We start from the raw sequence: 20,432 nt of genomic DNA, 5'->3' as shown, positions 1-20,432 counted from the left end.
TTTGTTTCCAGCAACCATGAAGCACTTGTTCTTTGCATCTCTTTGCGTTCTGTGCTTGCACGATAGTCTGAGCAGTGCCCCCAATGAAGGGGAGGTTTTCATGCTTCTTGCAGGTCCGCTTCAGTCTGAGGAGGACGTCTTTGACTGCTCAGGTCCCATCCCTCCTGGATCCAAACGGTACTTTGAATACCTCCGGAATAGAGGCATTACACATTTCCAAGTGCCACTCTCCTGGCATCGACTCCTACCATCAGGTATATTGTTTATGGCCTTATTCATGTTGTGTAATTATTTAATGGAACAAATATAGCGAAGCACACTAATTTCAGAATTTGGTTTAGAATTGCCCATTCAGGAGGTTGCTATTTTATCCTGATAAGCCTCATGTGAAGGTGGCTTGTTTACGTTGTTGATTGATTAATATAACATAGGTTTCATGATTGTCTATATGTGAGATGCATTGCATTGATGCTTTGGACCATCATTAGTTTTTCTCAGCTGGCAATATGTTAAAAACAACCAAAAAATCCTAATTTAATCAGTCCATTTACGAGTCTACCTTGTCCCTGACGATTTGAAGTCCAGGAGAACTCATACATTTTTTTAAAGGATACTCTCTTTTTTAAGTACTTTGTAGATCTCTTGTGGCACACATAGACAATTTTGGCACAGCCTACACTTGATTGTAAAGGTTTGTGAATCTGGATTTGAATTGTCTCCACAGGACTGCCCAGATGGCCCCAGCAAGCTGCGCTGAGCTGCTACCAGACTCTACTGAAGCAGATCTTGGCTGCGGGTCTCCAGCCCCTAGTCGTCCTTCATGCCTCCGCAGTGCCGGAAGATCTTAAGTCGCAGTTTGGAGGATGGGAGAGTCGAGAGTTGCAAGGGATGTTTCGCCTTTATGCAGAATTTGCCTTTAAAGAGTTTGGGGAGTTGGCTCATTCCTGGGTGATGCTCAGCCATCTGGGGGAGGTTTGGCGTGAAGGACCAGGACCACCACACCATGAGAGTTATCAGCAAGACATCCTCCAATTGATCCGGAAAATTTACCAACTTTACCATCATAGCTTTGGAGACAAAGGTGAGTTACAAAAATGAGTTGGTCCCCCGAATGGTGCACTTCCTTTTCGGTTTTGGGCATAGCTCCCTATGATGACATATCCAGCCTGGGGGACGGCGACGTGAAAGATTGTTGTGATGTACACTGTTGTATTTGTTGGACAGCTCGCCAACCTCAACGCCACATCTACCCATTTCAAAAGCTAACCCTTAACCCAAATCATCATCCATAACCTTCATTACAAATATCATCCTAATCTTTACCCCTAACCCGATTAACCTATCCCCTAACTTGGGCTTGGCAACCCTGTTCCAAGAGAGCCGCATACCTGCATGTTTTTGATGTCTCTCTCCTCCTCACACCTGAATCAAATAATTAGCAAGCTCTGCAGACGTCTGATAATGATCCTGAGCAGTTGAATCAGGTGGGTTATAGAAGGGAGACATCAAATACATGCAGGATAGCGACGCTCTAGGACCGGAGTTGCCTACCCCTGCCCTAATTGATGCCTTTCCATATTCACAGGGAAAGTTTCAGTTGGGTTGAGAACGAGCGACATGGTGCTTCTTTCGCAGATCCAAGCTTCACTCACAGTACGAGTCCTCGTCGTTTTTTTTTTTTGGGGGGGAAGGTGCAAGAAACCAGTTTCTATCACATAGTATTATACCAATATGCTTGTGAGCGGAATGACAATATTTTGATTGAACATCATCATGTCCCGTTTTGCTTAGATGGACTTCCTGTCCGTGCAAGTTGAGTCAAACTGCGCCTCCATGTTTAATTTGACAGAGGAGCTAACCAAGTTGAAGGTGCAGTCGTTGAACACACACACACGCACACATACACACACACGCACACACACACACGCACACACACACACACACACACACACACACACACACACACACACACACACACACACACACAAAGCGGACTGTTTTCATAACATGGCGTTCTAAGTAAGACATGTTTTTTGTGTTGTAGATAACCAGTCAGGATGTGCCTATCCTCATATACAAGATGACAATCTGTGATAGTGATGATAGTCACTTTCACACTCTTGGTAATTTCTTACAAGGTAAAAGGACCTAACCTAACCCTAACCCTAACCCTAACGAGCCCACAAGAATCAGGACTTTCTTCAATTCTTCATAGTGCTCAACAGCAACACCATGAAAATCGAAGGATGTGATATGATGGACGTGTTGGGCAATATGGATTCAGAGGATCTGTCCACTAGGTAACACTTTGTGCAGATTGGGCATCAAGTTCCCTTACATATTGTAGGAATATTCAAATAGATCATAGATATTTTTGTCATACTTCAGGAACCCTAGCTCTGACAGATACACTGTGTTGTATCTTTTTCTTTTTGCAGTGCTGCCATTCTTGGATACTCCAAACAAAAGACAAATAGTTACCAGACTGTCTGGGATCAATTTGGTGGCCAGCGTCAATCTGAACGTGACCTATTCCTCAACGAGTCCTTCTCTTCTGATTTCCAGTGGGCCACCTCCAGCGAGTCCTTCAAGGTGGAAGGTGGCTGGGAAGAAGGTGGCAAGGGAGAAACCATTTGGGATCGCTTCAGTCACGAAGATAAAGTTTTCGGTAACCAGACAGCCGATCGAGCTTGCGACAGTTATCACAAGGTGGATTACGACGTCTACCTCCTTCGAGGTCTTCGAGTCAACACGTACCAGTTTTCCATCTCGTGGGCTCGTATTTTCCCCTCAGGCTATCGCAGCAGCCAGTCTTATAGAGGAATAAAGTACTATGAAAAACTAATCAATACTCTCACAGAGTCGGGAATACGACCGATCGTCACCTTGTACCACTGGGACCTGCCCCAGAACCTCCAGAATCAGGGTGGATGGACAAACTCTTCCATCATTGAAGCCTTCAAGGACTATGCCGACTTCTGCTACTCCAAATTCGGAGACAGGGTCAAGACATGGAATACGTTCAGTAGTCCTTGGGTGGTCAGCCACGCTGGCTATGGGGTGGGAAAGCACCCCCCTGAGGTCCAGGATTATGTGGTGGCCTCCTACCAGGTACGATTCCACCATTTAAAACAGTTGGGAGTCATAATCTAAGGTTCCTGATAGTGCAAACACAGTAGATGAAAAACCAACACTTTGATCCACTTGTCCAGCTCTGGTCAAAATTACTCGGTTTTGTGAGTGATGTTGTGTCACAAACGAATGTCAAGTTGGGCTTTTGTTACTAGGACAACCAGGGAGGAGCTAGGCAGAAAGGGCAGCTCAAGGTTCCAAATTAATTAATTAATTTATTTTTTAAGGGGCTCTAAATCTTTGTCTAGATGAGCTCATCAGAATTCAGAATGGCTGTCTCTTCAACATATGGAGTCGCTCACAAAAGACTGACTTGGTTGTTTAAATGTACATGTGATTGCTGGACAGGTACTCCTGAGGTGTTTTGAGAGTTGGAAACATTTGCAAGCAACTCAATTTTTTACTTTTCCAGGTGACTCACAATATCATCAAGTCCCACGCTGAAGCCTGGCATGTTTACAACGACAAATACCGAAGCATACAAAGTGGCGAGGTGGGAATTGCATTCAACTCTGACTGGGCTGAGCCCTTGGATCCCTCCAGACCTGAGGATGAAGAGGCAGCGCACCGTTCCCTGCAATTCACATTGGGGTGGTTTGCGCACCCTATCTTTGTGGATGGAGACTACCCGGCAACTATGAAGCATCAGATTGACAAAAAGAAAAAACAGTGTCCTAACTGGACACCTGCCGTTCTGCCGGCTTTCACTGCTGAAGAAAGTCAACGGATCAATGGAACAGCAGACTTTTTTGGACTAAATCATTATACATCACGGCTCATTAACAGCACTGACGGAGGTTGCGCTGCCGGTCCGCAAGGGGTGGCTGACTTCCAGTCCCATGTAGACCCATCTTGGTCTCCAACAGCTTCTAACTGGATCTATTCTACACCCTGGGGGCTCAGAAGGCTTCTCAATTATATTGATGTGGAGTACCTAACGATTAAAAAAGTACCCGTGTATGTAACAGGGAATGGCATGCCAACAGAGTATGGAGGGGATACCCTAAATGACACTGGAAGGGTAGACTACCTAAGAAGGTACATCAATGAAGCTCTAAAAGGTTTGTAGCAAGAATTTCTGTGTTTTTCTACAAATATGCAATGGATACGTTCCAAAAGTAATTGACACAAGATGTTTAGAGTCACCTACATTAATACTTTCAAACATACTGTAAACACACCCCAAAGCTTGCGTCAGTCAAAATATATCACTTTGATATGATCATCAAGTCGAAGGAATGTTGCATATTTTGCGATCCAAAGTTGTATAGTTTTTAGGTGACAGACTTAAGCTAAAAAGCTGTGTACTTTCTTTGTCTTGCTTTTTAGCAAGACTCTTGGACAAGGTGGATGTGCGGCGGTTTACCGTGCAGTCTCTAATGGACGGATTTGAGGGGACACAAGGCTACAGCCAAAGATTTGGGCTTCACCACGTCAACTTTGAAGACCCAGACAGACCGAGGACCCCGAAACAGTCGGCATACTTCTACTCACAGGTTATAAAGAAAAACGGATTTGGTCTCAATCCCCCTGATGTTATGAAAGTGGCACAGCCTGCATTAAAACCTGCCATGAATGCATTGCCTCCTTCAGAGGTTCCATCTTATTCCAAGGTCACTTGGGAGAACTTCTCCCGTCAGTCCAAGTTACACCGGAAGCTCTATCATTATGGTACTTTCCCACTAAATTTTATCTGGGGAGTATCGTCTTCTGCTTACCAAATTGAAGGTGCTTGGAATGTTGACGGAAAGGGAGCCAGTATTTGGGACGCTTTCACCCACAAACCAGGCAGTATACCGGGTAACGCCAACGGAGATGTGGCCTGTGACAGTTACCACAGATTCCAGGAGGATATCTACTTGCTGCGAGCTCTGCAGGTCAAGTCGTACCGATTTTCCTTGTCCTGGTCCAGGATCTTCCCTTCTGGCCTGCGAAGTTCCCTGAATCTAAAGGGAGTTGATTTTTACAACAGAGTCATTGATGACCTTCTGGAAAACGGCATTGCCCCCATGGTGACGTTATATCACTGGGATCTCCCTCAAGAGTTGCAAAACATTGGCGGCTGGGAGAATTCCGGCATGATCGAAATTTTTGCTGATTTTTCCGATTTCTGCTTCTTCACCTTTGGAGACAGGGTGAAGTTTTGGATGACTTTCCACCAGCCGCACACCATTGCGTGGTCAGGATATGGACTCGGGCAGATTCCACCCAATGTTAGGAAGCCAGGAAGTGCACCATATCTAGTTGCGCACAACCTCATCAAAGCCCATGCCAAAGCTTACCGTATCTACGATGAAAAATACCGCAAAACCCAGGGTGGTCTGGTCTCGCTTGCCCTAGGTTCTGACTGGGTAGAACCAAAGGATGTCAATGTTCTTCGCGAAGTGGCAGCTGCCGACCGCGCCATGCAGTTTCAATTGGGTTGGTTTGCCCATCCCATTTTTAAAAACGGAGACTATCCCGATGCCATGAAGTGGCAGGTTGGAAACAAGAGCGAACTGCAAGGTCTAGTAGAGTCCAGACTACCTAGGTTCACCGAAGATGAAAAAAAGTCTATCAGGGGGACTGCTGACATGTTCTGCTTAAACCACTTCACCACAAAGACAGTGAGCCATGCCACCGCTCGCCTGACACCGCCATCCTACGACTACGATCGGGACCTGGCGGAAGAAGAGGATGCCGATTCACCAAGCACGGCCATCAAGAACCAGAGGGCTGTGGCTTGGGGCTTAAGGAGGCTCCTCAACTGGGTCAAAGTTGAATATGGAGATCCAGAGATTTACATCACTGACAATGGGGTTGCCACAGAATCTAAGACAAAGTGGGATGACACAGCAAGGGTGTTTTATTTCAAGACCTACATTGACGAAGCGCTCAAAGGTAACGTCAGCACTGACATGCTTTTGCCTATCAAAAAGACAGTGAACATTTGAGAAGAAACAAAGACAGTTGTACATTTTCTAACCAAAATTAAATAATTTCAGGATCTAAGGATTGCTTTTTATCGATCGTATAGCTTCAAGATAAAAGTAATTATTTTTCATGAGTTTTTTACTCTTGCAAAATTCTTGTATTTTTGTCACAATTCTTGCGTTTAACTCACACATTTTATGGATCACCCGTATGGTTTCAAAATAGAAGTGGTCGTGTAGCTTTGAAATCAAATTTTAATCCTTTCGATTTACTTTTTAGATTGTAGTTGTACAGAATCATATCTTGAAATCTTGCTTTCCACATAATTTTCCCTATGTTGACAGCGTACGAGTTGGACGGTGTGAAGGTAAGAGGTTATACGGCTGCGTCTCTCATGGACTCTTTCGAGTGGCTCGACGGATTCAAAGTGGGATTCGGGCTACACCATGTGGACTTCCGGGACCTGAACCGTCCGAGAACACCCAAATACTCTGCTCATTTCTACCATCGCGTCATCAAGGACAACGGATTTCCCACACCGGAGGATGAAAAAATGCTTTATGGAAAATTTGCAAAAAACTTCATCTGGAGTACTGCAACTGCATCATATCAGGTAATCTTTTTCAAAGTGATACATTGAACAAATGTTTTGGTATTTTTCTGAAGTTGCATTGCTTCCAGATCGAAGGGGGATGGAGGTCTGATGGCAAAGGTCTAAGCATTTGGGACAAGTTTGCCCACACGCCTCTCAGAGTGTTTAACAATGACAACGGGGATGTCGCTTGTGATAGTTACAACAAAATAGACGAGGACCTTTCCATCCTGAGGCAACTCAAGGTGACGCATTACCGCTTTTCCATATCCTGGCCAAGGGTTCTTCCTGACGGCACCACCAACTATGTCAATGAAGCCGGACTGAATTACTACAGTCGCTTGGTGGATGCGCTCCTTGATGCAAATATCCAACCTCATGTAAGTGGAAACACAATATATACATGTACATCAGTGTGATCCTCGCACTGTAGTAGTTTTTGGCTTTTCATTGAGCCATTGTCTGCATTGTTAGGTCACGTTGTACCACTGGGACCTTCCTCAAGCTTTGCAGGACATCGGCGGCTGGGAAAATGAAACCATTGTGCTCAAATTCCGGGATTACGCCAACCTAATTTTTAGCCGCCTGGGTCATAAAGTCAAATTCTGGATTACCATTAATGAGCCGTACAACATCGCCAATGTGGGTCACGGTTATGGAGCTGCTGCACCAGGTACAAATATGAAATACAAAAAAGGACATATTGCCCATTCACAAGAGGCGTTAACTTGTACCTCCAGCCAAGATGCAGTTACATACTTTTACAGTGTCTCCAAATGTAACATAATTAATACAATATCTTGGGGGGGAGGGGACCTAGATTAAATTTAAATTTCTCTTCCTCAAAATCAACGTGACAAGCTGAGAAGATACGTTGTGTAGTGGGAAGTAAATCACAAAATCCTAAGCAATACATCGCCATCTACCGTTGTGCGCTCATCACTATAGTCATGAAGACCTAGCAAAATCCCTCTTAAACGACTTCCCATTGGTGAAAAACATGGGTAGATTTCAGTTGACCCACATGAACCCTACAGTAATGAATGATTCACATTTTACATATGCTTTGAAGACAACCTTCCCAACTAAGATAAGTTGTGAAAATATGACCTTCACGACCATCCAGGGATCAGTTTCCGACCGGGTACGCTGCCGTACATCGTGGGCCATAACTTGCTCAAAGCGCATGCCGAGGCCTGGCACCTGTATGACAAAGAGTACCGCAGCAAACAGGGCGGGATCATCTCCATCACCATCAATTCTGACTGGGCCGAGCCCAGGAACCCTTACAAGCAAGAAGACGTGGATGCTGCACGGCGTGTGGTGCAGGTGCCAAGTTTTTTTTGTTTTTTTTTGCTCAATCAAAATGCACTTCTTTGTTCTGATATCAAGCATGAGAAAGACGCTCATTAATGCGTGTTTGTCCAATTGCCCTACGATTAGCTGGAACCAGTCTAGGTAATAACTCCTTTCATGACCCAGAGATTCTTGTTCATGCAGTTCTACATCGGTTGGTTTGCGCATCCCGTCTTTAACGGAGATTACAGCGATATGATGAAGTCAATCATTAAAAAGAGAAGTCTTGAAGCTGGCCTTTCCAAATCTCGGTAAGTTCAACATTTTTTTTTTTTTTTTGCTCATAAAGTCTAAACTAACTTCATTTCTGGCGTTTCTTTCTCCAGTCTGCCTGAATTCACCACAGATGAGGTACAAAGAATCAAGGGTACTTATGATTACTTTGGATTCAACCACTATACGACTGTCCTGGCCTTCCCTGTGGACTATGGGAACCTTCAGCATTATGATGCAGACAGGTAAAACACTTGTGGCTTCAGCTGTCCACATTTTGTTGGCACCTCCTTTTTTTTTGGTGCAAAAGTCTTTATGATTATTCCAGAGGTGCAGGAACAATCGCAGATCGCACATGGCTGGATTCTGGATCATCCTGGCTCAAGATCTCACCATTCGGATTCCGGAGGATACTAAACTTCATTAAAGAGGAATATGGAAACCCTCCTATTATCATCACTGAGAACGGGATATCAGAACGCGGGCCCGTCGAATTAAATGATTTCCACAGGAGCTACTACTATGAAAAATACATCAACCAGGTTTTGAAAGGTGATCACAATGGCAACAATTAAGTTTGCTTTGAAATACAACTCATACATTTTGTACCAATTCCATAGCTTCTGTGCTCGACGGCGTGGATATTTGGGGATACACAGCGTGGTCGTTGATGGACAATCTGGAGTGGGCCACAGGATTTTCAGAAAGGTTCGGCCTCTTCTACGTCAATCACTCGGACCCCAAACTCCCTCGAGTGGCAAAGACCTCAGCAGCCTACTACGCCACCGTCATCACCTGCAACGGATTCCCAGACCCTGCCACTGGGCCGCACGAGTGTCAGAACCACGAGGTGGAAGGTACGTTGGCGTTATCATGTTAATAAAGAAAAGCTGGTCACTAAAAGCTGGAAAACCATTGGTCACTGACAAGCATGTGACTTTCTGATACCTGAACAAACCCTGTTCAAATCTCACTTAACCCCTGAAGCGTCTCCACGTGCCCCCACTTGAGAGCCACTGACATGTGGAAAAACAAACTTTCACACTTTGGGGCAAAACTGAGGTATTATATGCATATATTTTTGTCTGTTCTCTACAGGGACAAGTGCGCCGAGCACGTCTCCTCCACCCGACAACACTGTCGACTTCCTGGGGATAACTCTGTCTGGCCATGATGCCAAGATTGGACTCTACACACTGTTTGTTCTTCTCTTTGTTTCCGTGCTTGGCATCATTTGTTTGTTGTTTTGTTTCTTAAAGACAAAAAGACGTACTGAGGAAAGCTGTAATATTCAATTGATACCGAATAATTCATGAATTTTAGGGTATCTGTACAAAGGACTTTTTTTAGAGACTGCTACAGTAGCGGTAGTCGTTACTGTAAGTTGACCTACTGTACACTTGAGCAAATATCCAGACGAGTCCTGAAAAACACCTGCAAAATCATCTCAAGAATGGGAGCTCTGATTATATGACGTCCAATACTACACGTGCCCCACAACATCTCCACCGTAACGTCGCTCCTACAGCAACACATCAGATGGGTAACTCATGTGGCCCAGTCTGAAGGGGGCCAGATCAGATTTGGACACTTCCTAAAAACAATGTGGACAGTCAGCCCTGAAAAATGACTTTCAGGAGTCTTCGAAGAAAACACAAATACATGTCACCACATTGTACAGTAATTGTTTTTTTTTATTATTGTTTCTTAGCATAAACCATTTAGAAACAACTCAATATTTATTGCAATTGGGGTAAAGATAGCGATTGCTACTCAGCTCCTTCGCAGCAAACTACTTAGAAAATAATGCTGGTCTGAAATAACATACTTACATAGTATCTCGAGTATAGCTTATATTCACTTGAAAACATGGGAGACCCGAACAAACACAGTTCAATCAGAATATTTCAAGTAACGCCACAGAATGACACATTTTTAAATGCTAAATGATAACAATTTAGCTGTATATTTGCTGAAAATTATAAAATAAATGAATAAACATTTCTGGTACAGGTTTGAGAAGGATGCCTGAAAATTGCCATAGCGAGCCTAAAATAACCGTTTCAAAACATGACTGGCTTCCAATGTCTTTTCTGGAATGTCTTCTCAAAACTTATTTTGTGAGTCATTTTACACATGATTGACTTGCCCACCATATTTGGTATTAAACCATCCTTAGGGGATTGATTTTTGTTGTTGTTGTTTTTTTTAAATCCTGACATTAAATTGAGAGTGCCAGCTTCTGCCCATGTCCCACAATTTAATAAATATGGCACATCACTATGTGAATGTGGAGAATGCAACTTCTGTCGAAACCGTGTGAATCCATCCATCATCTACCTCTTCTTCGGGAGTCAGGTCGCAGGGGCAGCAGCCTCATTAGGGAAGCGCGGACTTCCCGCTCACCAACTTGTGACCTTAGATGAGGGGCGGGACAACAGATGGACCAGTACATTGAGAGCTTCATCTTTCAGCTCAGCTCTTTCATTACCACAACAGACCAATACAGAGTTGGCATCACAGCAGATATTGCATCCATCCGCCTGTCGATCTTCCATTTCATCCTGCTCTCACTCGTGAACAAGATCGCGAGACCCCGAGATCCTTAAACTCATCCACTTGGGGCAAGACCTCATCCTTATCCCACCCTCACCGGAAACAAAATCAACTTACAGCCGGCGTCTCTGGCATCGCTGGTACAGGGAACAAACGGCCCGTATCATGGGGTTGGGTACTCCACAGAATGCCCCCTTGGACCACCTTGGTGACTTCGACTCCAGAGATAGGAAAGTCCACCTCCAAATTTTCAAACTCTGCTTCCTCACAGGAAGACGTGTTGGTGGGAATGAGGAGGTCTTTAAAGTATCCTCCCCACCGACTCAAAAAATAAGACACAGTCTTCAGCTTGACAGCATCCCTTATAGTGATGGGACAGCAGCAGGTTTGAGGATTGCCGCCTGCCGCGACAAACACTGACCGCCTTACGGCCACAACTCTCATCAGTCGCTTCAAAAATGGAACATGGTCCACTCGTACTGAATGTTTCCCCCCTCACCTTGGCAGAAATTCTGTCGGAGGTGAGCGTTCATATTCCCTTTGCCAGACGTTCCCACAAGACCCTAACGCGAGGTTTGGATCTGCCACGTCGGACCAGCTTCCTGCACGACTACCAGGTGGCATTCACATAGTGATGCTAATATTTGTTCACAATACAGTACAAGTGAGTTTTTCCAGTGTTTTCAAAATCTATTAAAGCAGCAGGCCTGTGAGACTTCTAACAGCTACTAAAGACATCAAAACATCTCGGCGGCCACGTAGCATAATTGCCTAAACCAGGTTTAATGTTTTGGGAAAACAAGAAAAAACACAATTTTTACAATACACATCTGCATTCTGTTATTGATGTTGTAATAAATACCTCAACAAAAAGTGTGACTTAGTAAACAAATGAAAAAACACCACTAAAAAATACCATTGCGTGTTCTAATTTTTTTTTTCTTGTTTTCCAAAAACATGTAAACATTGACAGAACCAATTATGCTTTTCAGCTGACCATACATATATGTGCGTGAGTGCGTATTACACAGATTCACTCAGTGCACTCAGCTATCTCGGCTCCGTCCACGAGGAGAGTGTGAATAAGTCCGTCCCGTCGCTTTCCGCTGCTCACCGCCTTCACGCAGCAGTTGTGCTCGCCCAGGGTGAAGTGGGTTTCTGTGCCGTCATCTACAAACTCGCCCTTTCAGACCAAAGATCACCCGGTGAGAAGATGAAAAATCTTCAACTCTCAAACGACAGAACAAAATGAAAGCCACGCAAACATTTTTTGAACTATTACTTACTGCCGTTTCAATCTTCTGCCCATTACACCAAACATCCATGGTGTCTTTCTCTGCAAGACAAAAACCATAGTCGGCTTTTCGTAATCACTCAATAATGGCTCAATCTTACATGACTTTAAGATGGATTAACCGTGGGAACAAGATGGTGTGTGCTTGAAAGGAGCTTAACCTAAATGCTGACTCAGCAGGCAGCTGCAAATCATCATTCGCAACATGACAAGATTTGTGTGGCAAAATGCCGAGGCTGGTTGAAATGGCGATTTCACCCTGAGTACAACATGCTAAAAATATCCTGAAATGTTTTATTTGATGAAAATAGCATACTGACATCAACAGTTTGTGCATCATGATTCATTAAATGTGAGGTGCCACCCTTGGCCAACAGAAGGCAGTTGGTGGCCATTTTGCCACTTGCTTGAGACTAGTGGTGCTATTATTGGCGAAAATATTTTGGGATGAATTGTTGATTGACTATTAACCAAACTACTGCTTAGTAAAGCGAGTTTGATTGGGCTTCCCACCACCATAACATGCACATGTCATTTAAGTTTGAGCTTGCAAGTTAAAGCAAAAAAGTACCGCCAGTACTAGTAGATACTCACCAAGGACCACCCTGGAATCTGTCCCATCCAGGTTGAGCACCCAGGTGCTGGTCACCTTGGCCCTGTTCTCCAGGTACTTCTTGAGGCTCTTGCCGTTGATCTCCAGGGTGTACTCGTAGGCAAAGCCGCTGACTGCGTCTATGTTAATGGTGGCTTTGGTGTCAAGTTTGCCCACGGTGAACGTCTCCTTGCCCACCAGCTTGAACATCCAGTCCCGCCTCAGCACCTCCTTGGAGAGCAAAATTCAATAAGACATATGGGTAGGGAGCTCTACCCCAAATCGGAATTGGCCCAGGAATAAGTTGGAGGGTTTGAACCGGACCGCCCCCTCAAAACTGATTGCAATTTTTCACCCTTGGGGCATTTGACTAAAGCGCGTTGCAGTCACCTGGGGACTGCGTTAGAATGACAAAAAACAGCTAATGTACCTTCCCGTCGACGTAGACGACCCTCTTGCCTGAGGTGGTGCCGTGCTCGAAGGCGATCCTGTGGACGCCGTCGCTCAACGCGACGTCCCACACGGCAGCGAGGTCGCCGGACATGCTCGCTGCAGACGACCACAACGCAACCTTGGCGAAGGCTTCACTTCAATCTGGACGTCATAGAGCGAGCTAAACAGCTAAGTGAACGCCGGAGAAGAAGGTTGATGCCATTGTGCCTGAAATAATTCAAGAGAAACGCGCTCAAGAGCAACATGAAAAAACAACAAAATCCTGCGAGTGTTTCAGCCTTTAGTTTAATGTACCCCGAGTTTCCGGTTTTGTCTTGTTTCCCTAAAAAATTAAAGCAAAAATCTCTCGCGCAAGATATCGTTAATCCTTATTGTTTTGACATAGATGTCAAATTAAACTAACATAAATATTAATATACACGATTTATATGTAATAAATGCGTTTTGATTCGATTTTGCTCCAAGTGGCCTATAAAATACATTTGTTTTGAAAAACAAACTACCAGAAACATTGCTGCATAACAGTAATCCCCGCTATTAGCTTTTATTAGCTTTTCTCCACTGCGAGCTAACGTCCGCGTATATGCCCAGAAAAGGCTTTTATTTGTAATTTATCCAATTCAATCGGACATTTTTTCTATTGCGATTTACCTTTAATATCTTGCGGGATTGACTTGACCAAGAAATGGCCGACTTTCGACTGTAGTTTTATGCAGCGTGAGCTCGAGTCGGTAATGCTATCCTGTAACCATAGCAACGGGACATCCGCCTACGTGGACGCTTGGCCACGCCCTCTACAATACAGCGCGAGTTTATAACCTAAAAAAATGAGACGTCGTCAATGTGTTTATGAATTCCTCTCAGTATATTATGTTTAATTCGAAACTAAATGCATATCAGTAGCAATAGATGCTTTTACAATTTAATACCAAATACCAAAACATTTGTTTTGCATTTCCCTCTTTGGCCACCAAGAGGCAGTAATAGATGACTTTTGAAAGCATTGCTAAAGAACCACCTGACACTTTTTGCTCTTATCAAGGTATTTTTCAAAAATAATGGTCGGAACGGACTCTACGTATCATCCTTGCTTTGTTACTTTCCTTGTTCTTTTCTACCTCTCGTTCCATCCCGCCTTCTTTTCATCCATCCTTTTCCTTCAATACTTTTTTTACGACTCTTTCCATCCATTTACTCCAATCTTTTCATCATCACTCCTTTCATCGGTTCATATAATCATTGATTCCTACCTCGCGTTCTCCGTCTTTCCCTTAATTCTTCCTTCATCCTTTATTTCATACAGTTTTCTTGGCTTACTTTTTATTCTAATCCATTCAAACTTCTTTCTTTCTTTCTTTCTTTCTTTCTTTCTTTCTTTCTTTCTTTCTTTCTTTCTTTCTTTCTTTCTTTCTTTCTTTCTTTCTTTCCTGCCTTGCCTTCCTAGTGTGAAAAAAGTTTATTTTTCCAAAGTTTATTCACGCTCTTGGTATCGTGTACATTTGGAGTGTGGTTTTGGCGGGACTAAGCTAAACCATGTAGAGCATACAGAAGGAGTCAGTAACATGAACGTCACTGGGATATAGCTCTGGTTTCTTTTCTTCCAGCACTTGTGACGTGTTGTCTTTGCTTGTTCGAAATGCAGCAAATCCAGCATGCAGGTTGGCCTATTTCCCTGGAGTAATGCTTTTGTTTGAAAATGGGGCTAAGTTACATTGTCTGCTTTGTTTTTGGTTTTGTCCGTGTCATGGCCAGAGATTACCTTTGTGGACACAGCACAGAAAGCTTCTGCCTATTCCTTGCAGGGCCCCAATGACATGGGAAAACATTTTCTGTTTTGTTAGCAGAAGAGCACAATGTTTGCTCCCTACCGAAAGCACACACTGGCCTTTTTAAGTCTTCTGTTAATTTGATGGACACCTTGAACATACAGTTTCTTCTACACTTGTTTGAGAATGGAGCAAATTTTCGGTTCTTAACATTTTTCTAAAAGTGCTTTAAAAGTGCTCTGAAAGTCTTCATTTTCCGCAAGGCTTGGATGGAGTTCATACCCGCAGACAACAAAAATATACAAAAATCCATTTACGCCTACAAATGAGAATGTACTGTTGCTAGACTTGAGTTCTGCTACTGGTCTAAAAATCACTGAATGGTTCAGGTCTTAATATACTGTATATAATATACTGTACTGTATAAGAAGAATGTGAATGCAAGACCAACTCAGTTGGCCTCTGAGGTCGATCAATGGAAGCATGAGTTCACAGCCAATTATCGTATAGCAGCAAGTACCGGTTATGCTGCATACAAGCTGCCAACTAAAGTTAAGTCAGTCACAAGTGTTAATGCCAAAAAATCCCATACCCAGTATAGATGTCTCTTAAAGCATTTAATTTCAAAGCTATGGAAATTTTCTGCCATGGCTACCAATTAGCTCCGCCCTCGTGCATATGACATGGCTTGCAGTTGACTGGTCCAGGGCGTTCCCCATTTCTCCGGCCACAAGTCTGCCAGAAAAGCCTCCGGTTCAGCCACGGTGTGGGATGGCATCAAGCGGTCCGATCATTTTCCAGTCTTTCATTCGGAGGAAGCTGCAACAGGGACAGACTGGTTGATTTTGATTTTCCGCAAAAACCTAATCCGCAGCATTTACGCCCCTGAATAAGTCTCAATCACGGCCGATTATGTTTTTTCCAGCCTCCCAGTCTAGGCTGAAATAACACGTGCAGAAAGCAACCATGGAAAAACACAAGACGGCTCGAAGAGAAGAAAAGCCAAAAGGTATCAGTGTTGCTTGAACAAAAGCACACTTGAGACCCGGCGAGTTGTTAGCATTCCTGTCGAATAAGCCAACACACCGCGGGCTCTTGTAAGCCCACAGATACAAAGATTGGATAATAAAGTATTTATGGCATGGCGCACACACACAAAAAAAAGGGTGGTCGTTATAAAGTTGCTAGTTTGGCTGGATTGATTTGCAATGTCGTTGACTTTCTTGCTCATGAGCTAAACTTGGCCGTTTTACACACTTTACTGTCATTAAGTTTTACCTCATTGGCTTTATGAGAGCATTAACAAACAAACAAAAGCCATAATGTTTTAATGAGCTGAAGATGAGGCACCCCAGACATCCATCCAGCTGTCAAATATTTCATACACGTTTTGTCATTTTATGATCTGAAACAAAAGGACATTTATGATACTGTATATATGCAGTATGTATAGGAGGGGAAGTTCACAGTTCAGGGACACGAGTTCAAATTCACCTGGCTCCTGCCTTCCTGTGTGGAGTTTGCATGTTCTCCCCGTGCCCGGGTGGGTTCTCTCCGGCCACTCCTGCTTCTTGCCACACTCCAAAAACATGCACGGCAGGTGTAATGGACATACTAAATTGTCCTCAGGTGTGATTGGGTGCGTTGATGCTTGTTCGTCTCTGTGTGTCCTGCAATTGGCTGGCGACCAGTTGACGGTGTTCCCCGCCTATTGCCCGAAGTCAGCTGGCACAGGCACCAGCCTTCCTGCGACCCTTTTGAGGATAGATGATGGATGGATGTACAGGAGGGATATTTAAAAGGCAAGCCAAAGCATTGTTATGGCTAACATGGTATTATGGTGCTAGCAATGTGGAGTCAACATTTTTGACCAGCAAAAGTGTTCAGTCATACGTTCAAACTAGGGCTGGGCAATGCCTTGAAATAATTTGATCAAAAGATGTAGATGAAATACAAAGGTATATTTGGAAAAAGCTAATGAACTGAACATTCTGTTGGCAATAGGGAGTATCTGGCATAACATTCTTAATGGCAGCGTAGAAAATAGAGCTGAAAATGCAAGAAAAGGACATTGAAGAAACTCACTTGTGCGATCATGCTGGTGTTTTTGTGCTGAGTCATCTGTGCCAAAGGCAAGCAATAGCAGGTCACTAATCACTGACATGGCGGAGGTGTGACAAAAACAACTTGTATTCACAAAGCAGGAAACAAAGTCCCTCTTTGTCACTTGATACCACTTGAGCGTCATACTCCTTGTCAAGGTTTTTTATTCCCCCTGAATAAGAATGATACCCAGTTTTTATTAGTGTGTGCTTACTAAAGAAGGAGGAGCTGAAGTGTTTTCACGGGATTAAGTCAAGTCACATAACGTGTATCCTTCTTCGAGGAAAAAGCGTGTTGCCTCGTGAGCAAGTCGTCACACAACGTAAATCACTGAAACCTTCATGAAACATAAAGCAATTTGCCCGTGTCTTTGGGCATGGGCATTTCTAGCTCATTTTGGAGGCTGATCCAGCACTGCAAAATTCAGTCGCGGCACCCTTTAAATTTAACAGAAAGTGTGTCAACTTACTATATTTTGCTGAAATCAAATATTTGAACAAAATTATAGTAGTTTCTCCCAAGTTAAAAATGAATTGTTCCACCCAATCTCTCCCACTTCTCCTTGAACAGTTTTCACCGCCAACTCCTGTAATGATAATAGTAACATTTTCACTCATGACGGCAGCGCTTCACTGCCCTTTTCCATGTTCCGCAAATGATAAACACACCAAAATGTGTGCACAATATGCACACTAAGCTTTTTCTTTCGTGGCTTTGCCAAAGCAGGACGTCATAAAAATGAGAAGTTGCGGCAGTTGCCACAGAGATGAACCCAGAGGTTTTGCTTGTCTTTTCCGTGTGAGAATTGCCCAAGTGCCTCAAAACTCCATTCATAAAAAAAAAAAATGCTGACTAATTCAAATGCCTGCAGTCAGCACATGAGTGACAAGCGTCAAAAGTGCGGTCGACCACCAATATAATTTTGCGGCGGCCGCATTCTTTGCCTTGAGCGAACACGTCACGGGACGTTTAAGCCAAAAAACAATACGCCTTGTCTTCTTGTGTGCCGTCTTCACTTTAACAAATGAAAACAGATGCAAATTCGCCAGTATGGCTTTCGCAACATTTGTTTTCAAACAAAAAACTCAAAGCAGAGGAAATTTCACACACATATTGAACTTTTTTGAAAACTAATACAAAAGTTGTTTTGCAGTGAAAATGTTTCTTTTTATTTTTGGTAAAAACTTGTCATCGAAGGCTGTTGGGAATAAAAATGCTAATGGGTTGTGGCAGAACTGGCGAGTAACAATGCACAAAACTTCCTCAAAGACATTTTGCAAAGGAAATATGAGGGGAAAGCTAATTAACAAAGGGATTTTGTGAGTCAAAATGCATTAAAAAAAACTCACTAGCAAAAGTTATTTTATACTGTTAAGACGTTATATTTTTGTTGTTAATAAATGCTGTAATACAATAATGCCACTTTAACGACATTGTCAAAAATAGTTTGATTGAAAATGAGCTTTTAATTATGCATTCCAAGTGTTTCCGAGACCTAGAGAAACTAAACGGACCATCAAAGGAATTTTGTGGCTAAATAAATGTCAGTGTTAGCTTTAACGTCCGGGAAGAAGTAACCAGAAATAGTCAAATGAGAAAACCTCCCGTTCAGTCCTCACGAAGAGAAATAAACAACCTCTGTTTCCTACATTGATGACGTTTCTCTCAGAGAAATCGCTTTTGCGAACATTTCCGTTTAACTCTTAATTTAGAGGCCAAATTAAAAATAAAGATGCAATAGCTGAATGCAACGTGCTGTACATGGACCCGGAACTGGATTTGACTTGTCAGGCACCATGCGACAGAAGAATCCCCAGACAGCCAAGTCACACACTACTGTACGCGTCCAATTTGTTTTCCAAAGTCGTGTCACTCAGCCCGTGTCGGATGATTCATTTTCTTTCCAAGGTCCGATTCATTTGGGTGTGCCAGCTCCAGCTTTTCGTCTGCCTTGTGTGGCAGTTGCTCCGCTTGGATTGACTTAGTGTGCTGGAATGTGAACAAACAATATTTTGCAGCTGCTTTGTGGAATAAACAAAAGACGGTATGAGCATCAGTTTCCCTCTCTTTTTTTTCCCTTCTTGAGAGTGGTTCCATGTGAGTTTACTTTTTGTACTTTGTTCTCACTTTCAAATGTTCCTAAACGTTACCAAACCGTCAAGTGTGAAAACGAGTCAGCCGTAAAACAATCAAACGCTCAACATTGATTAGGAAATGTGTTTTTTTTTTGTAGACTGCCGTATTTGCACACGTTGTTTCCTCCCCCTTAAGGCTGTCTATGTATTGCAGAGATTTGGGGTTTCCTTAATAGGGGGGAGGGGTCACCGGCTGCACACCTGCGTTCCAGTAGCCATTATCTTGCTACTTAAGTGCAGGAGGACCACGGCGGATTATTCTACCCTACTCTCGTCGTGGGAGCTTCCTGCAGAGCCAGCCCACATGTAAATCAAATCCAGGCTCTTCTTGTTCTTGGTAATATAGGGAGCAGTCCCATCCTTGCGAAATTTGTCATCTTTGTCCCTCATCATTGCTTAAAGTCGCTGAGATTTGTGGGAATTCTTTCAACAGTGTTCACATTGCAAAATACTCTCTCAAAAAAAAACACAGACAATTGAAATCATTCTTACAGCCCAAAGGCTTGAAATTTTGGCTGAGTTGACAAGCTCAAGAGCTTACCAGCTGTTTGGAATATGTGCTGTTGGGAGGGCGCAATACAGTATATGTCCATGTGAACTGTTTGGATGGTAGATGATTTTCCGACATTTCCCGTATTTTTTTTGTGCATGTGGGGAACCGATTGTAGCAAGCATTGACTCCTGATCGTTGCAAAAAACTGTCTAAAGGGCAATCATAATTCCACACTTACATAATGTGCGCAGCACCCTTTTTAAACTACTTAATGGGTCATTTTTAGTCATTGCATTGACGTACTACAGTGGACATTGTTCATTTATTTTGAGTCGTGTGAGGCGGGAATCTATTTTTTTCCACACCGAGGATCGTCTGGCTGACCGTTTTGTGTGTGTGTTTTTCTGTTTCCTTCCCACACTGGTTGCTAGGCCAATAATTTCAAATCCAACTATATGAAGACAGTTAGTCATGTGTTCATTCATATTTTCTGGCTGGGCGTGACAAATATGACTCACTGGCTCAAATCCTGCTCCTTTTGCTCCACAAGGAAACTGGAATAAGATCTCGGATCTTGTATAAAAGTTTGTCACAAGTGGAAAAAAAAAAAAAAAAAAAAAAAAATATATATATATATATATATATATATATATATATATATGTTTGTATTTTTTACATACAGAATGTATTTATGTAGAAACACCATTGTGTGTGTGAATTATTTTGCACGTAAAAAGAATACAAGCAGTGAGACGAATAAGTTTTGTACTTCTTTCTACTTCGTTTTGAACATATAAACCTCACTGAACTGCCATATATCGACTATTTATTTTA

The 20,432-nt window shown here is 43.1% G+C and overlaps 2 protein-coding genes and 1 long non-coding RNA gene across 4 annotated transcripts; 1 reads left to right on the top strand and 2 right to left on the bottom strand.

Annotated features, from left to right (window-relative positions):
• The first annotated feature begins 16 nt into the window (after positions 1 to 16).
• Positions 17 to 10,447, top strand: LOC148423681 (lactase/phlorizin hydrolase-like). Its single transcript, XM_088415717.1, has 18 exons — positions 17 to 254; positions 725 to 1,081; positions 1,586 to 1,653; positions 1,792 to 1,869; positions 2,045 to 2,138; positions 2,216 to 2,300; positions 2,439 to 3,111; positions 3,545 to 4,193; positions 4,462 to 6,012; positions 6,390 to 6,658; positions 6,727 to 7,017; positions 7,112 to 7,310; positions 7,764 to 7,966; positions 8,138 to 8,244; positions 8,320 to 8,451; positions 8,535 to 8,758; positions 8,827 to 9,063; positions 9,305 to 10,447. The coding sequence occupies exons 1-18, from the start codon at positions 17 to 19 to the stop codon at positions 9,520 to 9,522; spliced, it is 5,673 nt and encodes a 1,890-aa protein (XP_088271843.1). The 3' UTR covers positions 9,523 to 10,447.
• On the bottom strand, positions 9,876 to 13,880 carry faima (Fas apoptotic inhibitory molecule a). Of its 2 annotated transcripts, XM_088415718.1 has the most exons (5): positions 13,753 to 13,880; positions 13,079 to 13,308; positions 12,651 to 12,879; positions 12,049 to 12,098; positions 9,876 to 11,945 (listed from the first exon to the last, which is right to left on the bottom strand). In XM_088415718.1, exons 2-5 carry the CDS (start codon positions 13,190 to 13,192, stop codon positions 11,796 to 11,798), a joined length of 543 nt encoding a protein of 180 aa, XP_088271844.1. In that variant the 5' UTR covers positions 13,193 to 13,308; positions 13,753 to 13,880; the 3' UTR covers positions 9,876 to 11,795. The 2 variants fall into 2 exon arrangements, with proteins under 2 accessions (XP_088271844.1, XP_088271845.1); XM_088415719.1 differs by lacking the exon at positions 13,753 to 13,880 and having other exon boundaries at positions 13,079 to 13,390.
• A 1,585-nt stretch (positions 13,881 to 15,465) lies between these two features.
• Positions 15,466 to 17,076, bottom strand: LOC148423679 (uncharacterized). The gene is made up of 3 exons (XR_015865773.1): positions 16,953 to 17,076; positions 16,362 to 16,621; positions 15,466 to 15,686 (listed from the first exon to the last, which is right to left on the bottom strand). It is a non-coding gene; the product is annotated as an uncharacterized LOC148423679 (long non-coding RNA).
• Between the last annotated feature and the right edge of the window lie 3,356 nt (positions 17,077 to 20,432).

The sequence above is a fragment of the Hippichthys cyanospilos genome, chromosome 5, assembly GCF_059441005.1.
Source record: "Hippichthys cyanospilos isolate Australia breed blue-spotted pipefish chromosome 5, RoL_Hcya_1.0, whole genome shotgun sequence".
NCBI classification, from domain to species: domain Eukaryota; kingdom Metazoa; phylum Chordata; class Actinopteri; order Syngnathiformes; family Syngnathidae; genus Hippichthys; species Hippichthys cyanospilos.
Note: the sequence above shows the minus strand (reverse complement) of the source record. Positions and strands in the feature narration are given on the sequence as shown.